General features: G+C 41.8%; 2 protein-coding genes across 4 annotated transcripts; one reads left to right on the forward strand and one right to left on the reverse strand.

Annotated features, from left to right (window-relative positions):
• The first annotated feature begins 132 nt into the window (after nt 1–132).
• On the forward strand, nt 133–8939 carry LOC131464095 (E3 ubiquitin-protein ligase RBBP6-like). Of its 3 annotated transcripts, none has more exons than XM_058636384.1 (17): nt 133–1374; nt 2323–2422; nt 2582–2636; nt 4226–4267; nt 4360–4448; nt 4555–4651; nt 4749–4891; nt 4988–5160; nt 5376–5479; nt 5590–5888; nt 5975–6038; nt 6137–6194; nt 6288–6330; nt 6511–6828; nt 7003–7089; nt 7211–8594; nt 8722–8939. In XM_058636384.1, exons 1-17 carry the CDS (start codon nt 1209–1211, stop codon nt 8815–8817), a joined length of 3318 nt encoding a protein of 1105 aa, XP_058492367.1. In that variant the 5' UTR covers nt 133–1208; the 3' UTR covers nt 8818–8939. The 3 variants fall into 3 exon arrangements, with proteins under 3 accessions (XP_058492367.1, XP_058492368.1, XP_058492369.1); XM_058636385.1 differs by having other exon boundaries at nt 7268–8594; XM_058636386.1 differs by lacking the exon at nt 4360–4448 and having other exon boundaries at nt 1286–2422.
• Nucleotides 8940–9027: 88 nt separating this feature from the next.
• coq2 (coenzyme Q2 4-hydroxybenzoate polyprenyltransferase) lies at nt 9028–13398 on the reverse strand. The gene is made up of 8 exons (XM_058636389.1): nt 13172–13398; nt 12587–12826; nt 12335–12501; nt 11776–11897; nt 11575–11660; nt 11354–11487; nt 9803–9991; nt 9028–9716 (listed from the first exon to the last, which is right to left on the reverse strand). Exons 2-8 carry the CDS (start codon nt 12813–12815, stop codon nt 9573–9575), a joined length of 1071 nt encoding a protein of 356 aa, XP_058492372.1. The 5' UTR covers nt 12816–12826; nt 13172–13398; the 3' UTR covers nt 9028–9572.
• Nucleotides 13399–13432: the final 34 nt, after the last annotated feature.

Below are 13432 nucleotides of genomic sequence, written 5' to 3' on the forward strand. Positions count from 1 at the left end.
TGGGTTAAGATGGGTTGGGTAAAGACGGGTTGGGTTAGGACAGGTTAGGTAAAGACGGGTTGGGTAAAGGGGTTGGGTTAAGACAGGTTAGGTAAAGACGGGTTGGGTTAGGTCAAGTTAGGTAAAGACGGGTTGGGTTAAGACGGGTTGGGTTAACACGGGATTAGGTAAGGGCTAGGTTAGGTAAGGACGGGTTAGGTAAAGATGGGTTAGGTTAAGACCGGTTGGGTCAAGACGGGTTAGGGTTAACCGGCTGCCACAAACTCAATTTAACTTAATCACAAACTTACATCACTTTGTTTCCCCTGTGTTAGAAAGCAAAAAAAATAAAAAAAAATAAATCAACAAATAATCCTGAGATTTAAATAATCAGAATAAAATCTGGAGATGAAAAACAGGAAGTGAGAGAATGGCCGCTGAGGAGACGGAGATAAAAACATCAGTGTTGCTTCATCAGAAAAAACAAGAGACATGGACATTTCCAGAGAAGACACAACTTTTTAAATTTCCACTGACTCAGCACCACACCCACCAAAGTCAGGGGGGGAGGAGTCAAACATGTAATAATTAAATAAATTCATAATTTAGTAATCACTAAAACAAAAAACATTCATAAAAAGAAAATCAAATGATTAAATCCAGAAGAAGGCAACAGTGTTAACAGTTGACTTTGACTTAACTGTGCAACGATACAACCTTTTACTCTCACACTCAGCCTGAGCTGGATTAAAGAGCTTCACCACATATTCAGATTATGTCACTTAATCTGATGACAAATAATCATCACATCACATAACAATATCAAAGTGTATCATTATGAACCTTAATCTAAAGAAAATGGTTTCAAAACTGAGAAAGACATTTCTTAATCTCAAACCTGAGGCTTGATAACAAACAATGAGTGATGTCAGCAAAGGTCAAAGAGCATCAGCGTCAAAGACTTTGAAGAATTTGTAAGGAAAGAGGAGACAACACACACTTGATGATGTTTCCCTCATGTTATTCCTATCTTTGTCATCAGTGTTTCTGTGCATATATAAAGGTTCACTAACCCAACATAACTGACCTAACCTGACCCTAATCCTAACCCAGAGACGAGAAGAATAAAATCACAAGATTTAGCCTCTTGTGTTCAGTGTTATTTGATCAAATCAGGCCTGAGGTTTTCCCTTGTGCTTGATTGATGAAAACATTCTCAGGCATGTAAAATGTCAAGTGTTCACTACAAGTTTTCTTCCAAACTGGATGAAAAGATTGTGACTTTTGATGGGCTTCATATCACCCTCAAAGAGCTTAAACGGCAGATTATGAGCCAGGAGCGCCTCAAGGCAACAAACTGCAACCTACAGATCAGAGATGCACAGACTGGAGAAGGTACATGAGCAGCTGACACGCTACAAAGTCTACATCATTACAGATATGTCACTTGTCATGTTAAGATCATTTGTCTTCTTTTCCAGTTGACACTTTGTAACATTAACCCTAACCCGTGTGCACATCATTCGATCTGTACACACTGAGGCTCCGGAATTTCATCTGCCTTTGATCTTTGCTCTCCCTTCATTCTATGAAAACATGTTCACCATTTTTTCACCATTCACGGCCAAACTGGATTTTTGATGTAAGATTTGTGGAGGTGTTCTTAGTGTTGCAGTGAAATTATAGCATAAGAAAATATCTTTGATCTCAGAAGGCATTAAATATGGTGTTATCGACTCTATCATCTCACATATATGTTTTTCTCATTCACAACTATTCTTACCAACAAAAACGAACACTTGCATTTGTCATTGTTTTAGCACCTCCCCCTTTAAATTGCGTAGCCTAAAGAAATGCACTATTCATTTGAAAATGTGCAACTGTGGCAGAACAATGCTTCTAATCATTTCTGGCAGGCTGAGGTGCAATGCTGCCCTCTACAGGGAAAAAGGTTTTTCTCAACACAGTTCAAAGTTCCTCAAGTTCCTCAACACAGTTCAAAGTTCCTCAGGTTCTTCAACACAGTTCAAAGTTCCTCAGGTTCTTCAACACAGTTCAAAGTTCCTCAAGTTCCTCAACACAGTTCAAAGTTCCTCAGGTTCTTCAACACAGTTCAAAGTTCCTCAGGTTCCTCAACACAGTTCAAAGGTCATCAAGTTCCTCAACTCAGTTCAATGTTCATCATGTTCCTCAACACAGTTCAAAGTTCTTCAGGTTCCTCAACATAGTTCAAAGTTACATGTGAACAGCTCTTTACTTTGTATTCATTTTATTTTCGTGTGGATATACTACTAAATGACATTTGTTTTCATTGTTAAGATTATTTATTTGAATGTTTTGCAGAATTTACTGATGAGGAAACACAAATCTCTAAAAACTCATCTGTGATTGTCTGTCGCACGCCAACATTTGAGGGAAAACCTGCTGGAGGGAAGTCGACTGTGTATGTGTTCATTCATTCATTCATTCATTCATTATTCATTCTAATCCTGAATAATTAGAAGTTCTGAATGGCTTTTTTTGAAGTGTTGATCAGTAATTGTAACAAAGAAAACAGCTGAGAACTTGGTGATATGTTGTTGTTGTTTCTTTGTTTGTCTAGTGTTTGTTCCCGTAGAAGTCGTTGTGAAAATGCTGCGGTGGAATCTTCCAGAACTGTATGTAAAGTAAAAGTTCTCTATATTTTCAGAGTTTGTATTCAGATATCAAGCATTATGATTTCTGCTTTTCCTGAAAGTTTTTTTTGTTGTTTCTGTCTTAAATCATGGAAATTAGTATATGAAAGACTGCAGTGAGACAGTATAGTCTGCAGTGGTACAGCATTGTTTGCAGCGGTACAGTATAGTCTGCACTGAGACAGTATAGTCTGCAGTGGTATAGTATAGTTTACAGTGAGACAGTATAGTCTGCAGTGGTATAGTATAGTCTGCAGTGATACAGCATAGTTTGCAGTAGTATAGTAAAGTCTGCAGTGATACAGCATAGTTTGCAGTGGTATAGTATAGTCTGCAGTGGTACAGCAAAGTTTGCAGTAGTATAGTATAGTCTGCAGTGATACAGCATAGTTTTCAGTAGTATAGTATAGTCTGCAGTGGTATAGTATAGTTTACAGTGAGACAGTATTGTTTGCAGTGGTACAGTATAGTCTACAGTGGTATAGTATAGTTTACAGTGAGACAGTATAGTCTGCAGTGGTATAGTATAGTTTACAGTGAGACAGTATAGTCTGCAGTGGTATAGTATAGTCTGCAGTGATACAGCATAGTTTGCAGTAGTATAGTATAGTCTGCCGTGATACAGTATAGTCTGCAGTGGTATAGTATAGTTTACAGTGAGACAGTATAGTCTGCAGTGATACAGCATCGTTTGCAGTAGTATAGTATAGTCTGCAGTGGTACAGCAAAGTTTGCAGTAGTATAGTATAGTCTGCCGTGATACAGTATAGTCTGCAGTGGTATAGTATAGTTTCCAGTGAGACAGTATAGTCTGCGGTGATACAGTGTATTCTGCAGTGATACAGTATAGTTTGCAGTGGTATAGTGTAGTTTGTAGTAGTATAGTGTAGCATGCTGTGGTGTGGTATAGTATAGTCTGCAGTGAGACAGTAAAGTTTGCAGTGAGACAGTATAGTTTACAGTGAGACAGTATAGTCTGCAGTGATACAGTGTAGTCTGCAGTGATACAGTATAGTTTGCAGTGGTATAGTATAGTTTGTAGTAGTATAGTGTAGCATGCTGGGGTGTGGTATAGTATAGTCTGCAGTGAGACAGTATAGTTTGCAGTGAGACAGTATAGTCTGCAGTGATACAGTGTAGTCTGCAGTGGTATAGTATAGTTTGCAGTAGTATGGTGTAGCATGCTGTGGTATAGTATAGTCTGCAGTGAGACAGTATAGTTTGCAGTGGTATAGTGTAGCATGCAGTGGTATAGTATAGTTTGCAGTGGTATAGTGTAGCCTGCTGTGGTGTGGTATAGTATAGTTTGCAGTGAGACATTATAGTTTGCAGTGGTATAGTATAGTTTGCAGTGAGACAGTATAGTTTGCAGTAGTATGGTGTAGCATGCTGTGGTATAGTATAGTCTGCAGTGAGACAGTATAGTTTGCAGTGGTATAGTGTAGCATGCAGTGGTATAGTATAGTTTGCAGTGGTAAAGTGTAGCATGCAGTGGTATAGTATAGTTTGCAGTGGTATAGTGTAGCCTGCTGTGGTACACTTTAATGATGTGCACTGTGTTTGTCCTGTAGGCTGATTCTTCCCCCTTTGTGTCACTGGCCCGACTTGCCAAGGTAATAATTTTGTACACACTAAAATGTTGAATACGTCTTTTTAACTTTATTATTTGGGTGTTTTATTTTGTTCTGCTCTTTATGTGCTTTAGACTGCTAATCTGGTGGCTGCAGATGCATCAGAGGAAGACAAGATTAAAGCAATGATGTTTCAGTCTAACATTCAATATGATACTTCACAGTTAGTACACATGAAAGTCAGATTTTTTTCTCCATCTCTGAAACTATGGGCCAATACAAAATATCAGGCTTTAGCTGCTGATTGTTTAAATGCCTTGTCTTTACAGTTTCACTGAAAAGGCATTTGGACCTCCACCTGCTAACTATATTTGCTTCCGCTGTCTAAAGACTGGTCACCACATTCGGCAATGCCCCATGGTGATGGTATTTATCATGTGCCATTAAATCTTTCTATTACATTTCAGTAACTTCTAGGCAAGTACAGTTTTTGATTTTAAATGGTGAGGATAATTCTTTTTAGGCCCAGGATAAAAGTGTTAAAGGTCCAAAGAAGGTAAAGACCAGTAAGGGTATTCCTCGGAGCTTCTTACTGAAGGTCACACCAGGAACCAAAGGAGCCATGTTAACCAGCACTGGAGAATATGTGATACCTGCAATAAATGCGTAAGTGTGGTTTTCACTTCACAGTCATGGTCACAGGTTTATCAATAATACTTTAGAATGAATAATACTGCTAATAATCAAATGCTATGAATACAGGGAAGCATATGCACAAGAAAAGAAGGAGCGTCCTCCCTTTGTTCCAGATGAAAAATCATCATCAAAGGATGACTCCAAACCAGTTCCTTACAAACTCCTCTGTCCACTGTGCAATGACCTGGTGACAGATGCTGTGGTCACACCGTGCTGTGGAAATGCTTGCTGTGATGAATGTGAGTTGTTACTCTTAACATTTCAAAGTCTAGTAATAAAAAATAAATCACTCCACAGCCATGCTACATTTGTTCAAACTAAGTTTTCATGTCTGTGAATTCTCTTTTCTCTCTCATATTTTATGTTATCCTGTATTTTCAGCTCTGTAAAGTCATTACATCAAATCATTTGAAAATAAAGTAATCAAAATAAAATGAGACTCACTTGTTTTCAGGTATCCGGAATGCTTTGTTGGACTCAGAGGAGCACATCTGCTTCATATGCAAGCAGTCAAATGTTTCACCTGATGATCTGATTGCCAACGAATTTCTTCGACAGGTAACTCCTTAAAATGCTCTCTTTTATGCTACAGTGGTTGTTTGAGCTGCTGTGTATATTTTGACTTATATGTGATTTAGATGAAATATCATTTGTTGTTTTTCATGTAGACTGTAGACAACTATAAGAATGAAACAGGATACATGGAACACACACACCAGCAAGTCCAACATGCAGCTCTGGAGACACTTCACCCTCTGTCAATCAGTCTTCCATACTCAGGACAACAGGACCCACTTGTGGACAGTGTCCCGCCTCCTCAACCACAGGTCCTGCTGCCTTTAACTTCTCCTGATGGTTCTCACATAACTGCAGACACTGCTCAAGATGTTCCAGTATTGTTAACAGTTGCTATTTATCATCATTCTCCTGAGGACTCCACCAGCCAGGCTGAACCACTGCTAGCATGGTACGTTTAGTGTAAGATGGTCTGTACAAATACATGGAATCACATTTATAACATGGGATGTTTGACATGTGTCACTTGTGTTTTAGTAAAACAGATCCAGAACCTTGTGTAACAACAGACTCTGAAGAAACATCAGAGAGTGGAGCACCTGTGAGTTTTATTCTTCTTATTGTTGTTGTTACCTTGAGTGCATCTTTACCACATAATATTGAAGGTAACTACAGCTTTCTCACTGACTTTTTCTACAGGTTTACCATTTACCTGTTATTGGTCAACACCCAGCCACAAGGCCACCTCATCCATCAGGTAAGCAGATGAGTTCAGGTCATGTCAAGAAGGTAAATGAGCTTGAAGAAAAGACAATCAGCAGTTGATCAAACTGTCTCTCCGCTCTGTCAGGTCACCAGTTGAGACTCCAGCACTGTTACAGACACTGGAAGAGGTAAGACACCTCGTCAGTAAAACCCTCGCAACTCTGACATTAGGGTTGTCAATCAATTAAAAACTTCACCAAATAAAGGAGCTAAACATAAGGCTGTAGCTCACGTGTTAGAGGTGGAGCAGCTCATGAACATGAATGATCTGGTCAGTCTTTACAATGATCTGACTTTCTTTAAACCAGGTCCAACAGAAGGAGAGGAGAGTCTCTACTCACCCACCTCCAGACAGCTCCGCCTCAGGCACCAGCTCTTCCAGTCTACCCGTCTCTGTACCAGCCCCCACCACAGTCCTACCCCCCACCATATCCCCAGCCCCACACCTCCTGCCCCGGCTTCATCGCTCCACCTACATTATGTTATCAAACAAACACCATTTATGCTGCTGGACCACAAGGGTTCCATCCACCCTGGATGGCTCCCGGATCTCAGACTCCTCGAGTCCATCTTACACCCTCCTTCTCTCAGGAAGATTTCTTCAGACAGCAGCACAGACAGGACAAGTGAGTGGTTTCCTTGTGTTTCCGGGTCTAACAACAGGGTTAACCCTAACTGATTTATAACTTAATCCAGGGTTAGGGTTAAGTCCAGTCCTAGACTAAATATTGTGAACAAGTTTGATTAAATATGGGCACTGTATTTTTAAAAGTTTGGTATTTTGTTTTTTGCTTCCACAGAGTTAATACAGAATTTACTATCGACTATCACAAAGAACTCATGGAGTACAAAAATATACAAAAAAGACGAAGACGGTCTTCTTCCAGGTAACGTCATTACATCAACATTGCTTCTCTTCCTGTTAATTACATAAATTAATTTTGACATCATCTGTCTTTCTTTCTTTCTTTGTGAATGTATGCTCTTCTCAACCATTTCCTTTTATAGATCACGGTCAAACAGTCACTCTCCTTTAAGCTGTTCTTACACTCACTCCAAATCCAGATCGAGATCCAGGTCTTATTCCCGCTCCCCACACTCCAGACTCAGATATGAAGGATCACGAATAAGATCCCGCTCCCGGTCTGACGAGTATCGGTTATCTGGCTCACCATTGTCTCCTCCCTCCTATTATTGGGATGGAAGCTGGGAGAGAGCAGAAGGAGCAGGAACCTACAGATGGAGGCCACAGTCTCGCTCCCCTGGTTCCTACTGGAGCTGCAGCCACAGCGGATGGAAGGCGCCTCTTCATGGGCAAGTGCTGTATAAACTACAAGGACCAAGTGTAGAAAGCGAGGAGCACTCGGAGAGAGAAAGATTCCAACAATGGGAAAGGAACACAGACTGGTATGACATACACTACAATGGCTTTGACAATCAAAACCCTTCTCTACATTACAAAGATCGTGACAAGAGTCGAGGCAAGAGGAGAGATTACTCCTCCCAGGAGAGAGGAAGAAGAGAGAGAGAAGAGAGAGGAGCCCCCCCTCATCATCCTCCCTTCCCTTTGTCATCAGGAAATAAGTCTCACTCTAAAGCCCAGAAAATAAGGAAATTAAAAAAGAGAAAAGCTAGAATGGAACCAGAACCAGAACTATCACATCCGTCAACAGACAAAGTGAATGCTTCTTATGTTAGGGATATAATCTCTTCCCCTTCCAACTTCTCCAAATCTCTATCACAAAGTGCTTTCTCACCCAAGGCTTCAGCAAAGACTCAGTCTGACAAGACTCTGGGGGACAATGATAAGAAGTTACGTGTTAAAGTGAAGACAGTGAGTGTGAAGGTAAAAAAAAGGACAGGAGAAAAAAAAGAAAGAAAAGACTCCTCCTTTTCCTCTCCTGTCACTAAACCACTGAAGACCATGAAAGCCAAACCAGAAGATGCTTTGAGCTCAACGACCCTTAAACAGAAGAACCTTAAAAGTTCTACAGTTAGGTCTGTTCTGCTTAAGACCTCACCAATGTCCTCCCACAACCTGCCTCTACCTCATCCTTCTGTACCTTCTGACATTCAAGGAAGAAGAGATCTTCCACCAAGCAGTGGTCTCCTTTCCAACCGCCATCAACATGAACCGCCACTGCATAATCAAACTCCCTCTCTCGTGAACAGGTGGAAGAGGAAGGGAGAGGAGGGCGGCTCTTTATCGAAGCCTCCTGGAAAGTGGAGGAGGATTAGCGAGCTTGGTGCTGATGTCTTTTCTCACCAGCTGCTGCTCCACAGACTCCGGCGATCATCAGACAGACCAGGTCTTCTTCCTCTTCCAGGAAGCAGTGACATGAGCCAGGGAGATGCGGATCGAGAAGCCATCAGACCAATGCCGGACCTGCCAGTGGGTCTTAAGTAGTTTGCTAGTATTTCTAGATCAGATTCTTGTATTAACAATATTTACTGTATTCAGAGGCAGTAGCATTTTTTTAAAAAAAGGTTAAAGACACATGCATTTTGTCAAATTCCAGACGCCACCCACCCAAAGGAGGATAAAGTTGACCAGAAATGTGGTGAGAAGAAGCACAGAGACACCAGTCTCAGAGAGGGAACCATCAACTCCTTAGAAGGCTGCATTCATCTTCCAACTTTTCTGAAGGAGACAGAACCAGTAGCAAAAGAGATGAAAGAAGGGAACCGTCTGCATCTGCTGATGGGGGAGTCTGTCTTTAGAGACCAGAGCTATGGAGAGAGACAATAGGACTGAGCCACAGCGAGACGGAGGCTCGGGACTGGACAAAAAGAAAGACAGAGTTTTTGGATCGACAGAGACAGAGTTTCAGATTGATCAGAAAGTCATTTATCATATGTAGAACACTTGATTTTTCGTAAACACAACCACAAATTGTGGTAAATTAAAGCAAAAGTAACCCTTCAGCCATAGGGTTGGGGCCAAAAATCACCTTTTGGCATTTGGAATTATGCGTTGTATTGTTCACACCAGACCTTTACAGGTATTTCAACAGGTGAAAAACTTTAGTGCCATGAGGATCGTTGTAAAATCCATACTTTGTGTATTTAAAAAAACATCTGTAAATCATTAAATTTTTCCAAGTATATGCAAAGATGAGCATAATGTATATTGGCACGTTATGATGATTTAATCTGGAGAAAAGTAGCAGTATGTGTCATATACATCCCATGATACAGCTGTAACAGAATGTTGTTCTAACATAAACAGAAGAATATAAACTCTACACATGTGCAAATGTGCCTTGTATATGAACTAGTAAATTTTTAGATGGCTGAAAATTACTTGTTGTATGAGGTCATGAATGAGGGGAATGTTTCCATCTCAGTTAATGTGGACACATGTTTCCACTCATGTCAAAGACTCAACGTCTTTTTTTTTTTCTTTCCACAGATTTCCACCAATGATTCCGAAAAACAACAAGAGTCCGAGATTTCTGTTGGAGGCAAATTTCTTCCAGCAGTCTTCTGTGTTGTTGATGTTGACACTGTAGATCTGAGAAAGAGGAGGTTATAAGTCAGAGATGAAGAAGAGTGACATCAGTATAAATGTGAATCTAAACTGTGTTACAGTGCCCTCACCTGGTGAGTCAGGTGAAGAGCCACAGTACAAAGAGCAGCATAATACGGCAAAGTCTGCTCAGCGTTGACTCCCGTGACGACGAGTCCCGACATCATGGCCACCATGAAGCCGCTCAGCCACTGCTTTGTTTGTTCCTGGAACCTCAGCGCTGTCGATTTGACGCCGACTCTGATGTCGTCGTCCTTGTCCTGAGTCACAAGAAGAAAAAGGAGGAAGAAACTAAGTCAAAATAAAGGTGATTGAGCAGATACTATAATTATAGCCTGTTGTCCAGCAAATGGATTATGATTACGGTAACCTGAACACTAACCCTGTCACATGCTCCTAACTTTAAATGTATAATTAAACCCAGATTATGATTGTTCAGCTTCTTAAATTTGAATGTTTTCTGGTTTCTTAAAGGCGACATAGACCGGAAGCTCCAATTAACGCTGCGTTTGTGTGTGTGTATCTGCGTCATTACCTCGTTTATGAAACCCTAAAGTTTCAGAACAAACAGTTCAGCCACTGCTGAGAAAATAGTGTTGTATTGTTTTCCTGGGCTCTGCGAAGCAGATCGGCACTTCCCTATGCTGATGATGTCATCAGTAAACCTCACCACCGTAGCGCCTCCTGGTGCGGGCACTAGTCCGAGCACATCCGGTTGCGTACATTCAACCGCAGAATAAGAAGAACTACTCTCGTTGTAGTAGTGGTTAGCACTCTCGCCTTGCAGCGAGAAGACCCGGGTTCGAGCCCCGGTTGGAACAAGGGCCTTTCTGCATGGAGTTTGCATGTTCTCCCCGTGTGTGCGTGGGTTCTCTCCGGGTACTCCGGCTTCCTCCCACAGTCCAAAAACATGCAATGTGGGGATAGGTAAATTGGACACTCCAAATTGACCATAGGAGTGAGTGTGAGAGTGAATGGTTGTTTGTCTCTATCTGTGTGTGGCCCTGCGATGGACTGGCGAACTGTCCAGGGTGTACCCCGCCTATCGCCCGATGTGGCTGAGATTGGCACAGCACCCCCCGCGACCCTCTGGTGGAGGATAAAGCGGTAGATGATGACTGACTGACTGACTCTCGTTGTAGCTGCTGAGATGCAGAGCATCCACCGTGACAGAGGGGGAGCTGTGTATCTGAGAGCTGGCCTACCAATTACGTCACTTCCAGGTACCTGGCCAATCACAGGACAGTGGGAAAGCTCTCGTTGGCTGGCCAATCACAACACAGTCCACGTTCTGGGGGTGTGATTTTGGTCTGAAACAGCGCGGCTGACAAGAGCGTCAGTGAGGAGATATTTTGATCGGCTCGTTTGCAGCGACTGGGAGGTTTTTAACCATGAAAACAAGTTAATATATGTAAGTAGACCTCCATGACTCACATATATGTGTGATACAAGCATTCTATGTCACCTTTAACATTTTGAAACTTCTAGTTTTCCATATTTCCTGATTTGCCTCAAGTATCACACATTTGATTCATACAGCCTATAATGTTATGCCTTCTAATAAATTCATTTTTAATTATTGACAAACTTGAACATTTGAAGAATGCCTCAATCCTCTTCACCTGATGTGCATATATAGTGTCATATATCAGTGTCCACATCACTCCTGAGAAATACAGCGGGAGGCATATGGACCAATCACAGGAGCCCATCACAGCAGACCAGCCCAACAGTGCCCCCCAGTTAAATGTGAGACCTGAACAGAAGAAGGACAACATGGCGGTGGACACAGGAAACAGCAGAACAAAGGTTTGGATTTATTTTTGTTGTTTTTCTACTTTACCAAGAACAAGCTGAGGCCAGTAAGTGAATCTCTTCATCAGAGGATACGTGATGACGAGAGACAACGAAGCTGCACCCAGAGCAATGCTGACAGGAAACAGGAAGCGACAAACACCGATTTAACATCTAACAGATGTGATACATATTTTCATTGAGAGACATGTCTCTAAATGAATACACACACACACACACACACACACACCTGTAATAGTTGAGACACAACAGAATCCCCAGTGAGAGAGACAGTTGTCCCCCCAGGAGGACGAGCGCCTGTGTGTGAGAAACCTCCCCCGAGGCGATGGGTCGTGAAGCCGTCCTCGACACCTGCTCATCACACACACACACACACACACACACACACACGCGTGTATAAATGTGTTTAAATGTATAATGCCAGATTCACATTAATGTAAACAGACTCTCTCACACGCGCGTGCGCGCACACACACACACGACCTCTGACCCAAGTCTCTGTTCTCTCTCTCTGATAAACTACTTTTGAGAGTTTGGGGGCGGAGCCAAAGGAAATAGATGACAGATGGTATTTTGCTACATTTGTTACATGTTAATATGCAATAGTTTTTTATTAAAAAAAAGACACCATGTATGTCTAACCTTGATCATGTGTACATATTGGCTATGTACACATGGCAACAACAACATGATGTAAATGTCCTTGAACTGAACTTTGAGAGACATTCTCAGACTCACGATGAACAACATGGACTGTGTGAGACGACCTTTGACCTCTTTGTTTTCACCTGTTTGTCAAAGTCTTTGTCCCACATGTCGTTGATGGTGCAGCCCGCTCCTCTCATCAGAACAGCACCAGCTCCAAACAGAACCAGCAGACCCACATCGGGCAGAGAGCCAGGGTCAGAGGCCAGAGCTATGCTCCACGTACACGGGAGGTAGAGCAGCCACGTCCCTGAAAAACACCTTATTTACACCTCAAAGAGACAGTGGTGAGACGTCACTTCAGTGTAAATCAAGTTGTATTTAAATGTACAGACCTATTGGTTTGTCCAGTCTCATCAGACGCAGGTATGGCTGAACGTGCTTGGGAGCTGAATTCACAACAGCAGCGGCTGAAAAACTCAACCCTCTTCTGACTGGACCGATGTCTTTCCTCCTCTGTCTGTCTCTGTGAAGGAAACTGTGGGACAGGACGTGAGGGGCGGAGCAACAGCTGCCATGTTGGATCCTCCACAAAAAGGTCATGCTCAGTTTGAGTGACAGCATCGTGGGGTTACCTGAGGGCAGAGATTCGATTCAATTCAACTTTATTTGTACAGCACCAAATCAAAATATACATTATGTCTCTGTAGATATATAGTAAGAGGACAGAGGAGAAGTGGAGGACAGAGGGGAGGTGGAGGACAGAGGAGTCAGCTCCTTCATAGTCACATCCTGTCTCGTTTATTAGACTCATGTGGTGTGTGTGTGTGTGTGTGTGTGAGTGAGGGACTTTGATGATTTATTTATTACTTATTTTTGGAGAAGTTACATTTTCGTGTTTATTACAAATCAGAATATATTTGTTACATAAACATATATTTACACACACATATAGAGAGAACAAAGTGAAACAAACTTACAAAGACAAAAATAATGTTTCCTCTTCTTCTGATCACCGATGTCTGCCGCCACTTCCTGTTGCTGTACGATGGAAATGTATTCCGGGGGAAACAATGTCTGTGCACGGAACCTTTGTTCTGTCTTCACTAGTTTTTAATGACGTTGAATAAAAAGCGTGTGCATTAGCGCCACCTTGATAAATCGAATCTCTGAGATTTGAAAACCGGGTCTCCTTTATGAACGTAACAACCATCTGACGCGGAATCACCTAGTCTTCCAAT

Source organism: Solea solea, chromosome 8, assembly GCF_958295425.1.
Source record: "Solea solea chromosome 8, fSolSol10.1, whole genome shotgun sequence".
In the NCBI taxonomy this organism is placed as follows: domain Eukaryota; kingdom Metazoa; phylum Chordata; class Actinopteri; order Pleuronectiformes; family Soleidae; genus Solea; species Solea solea.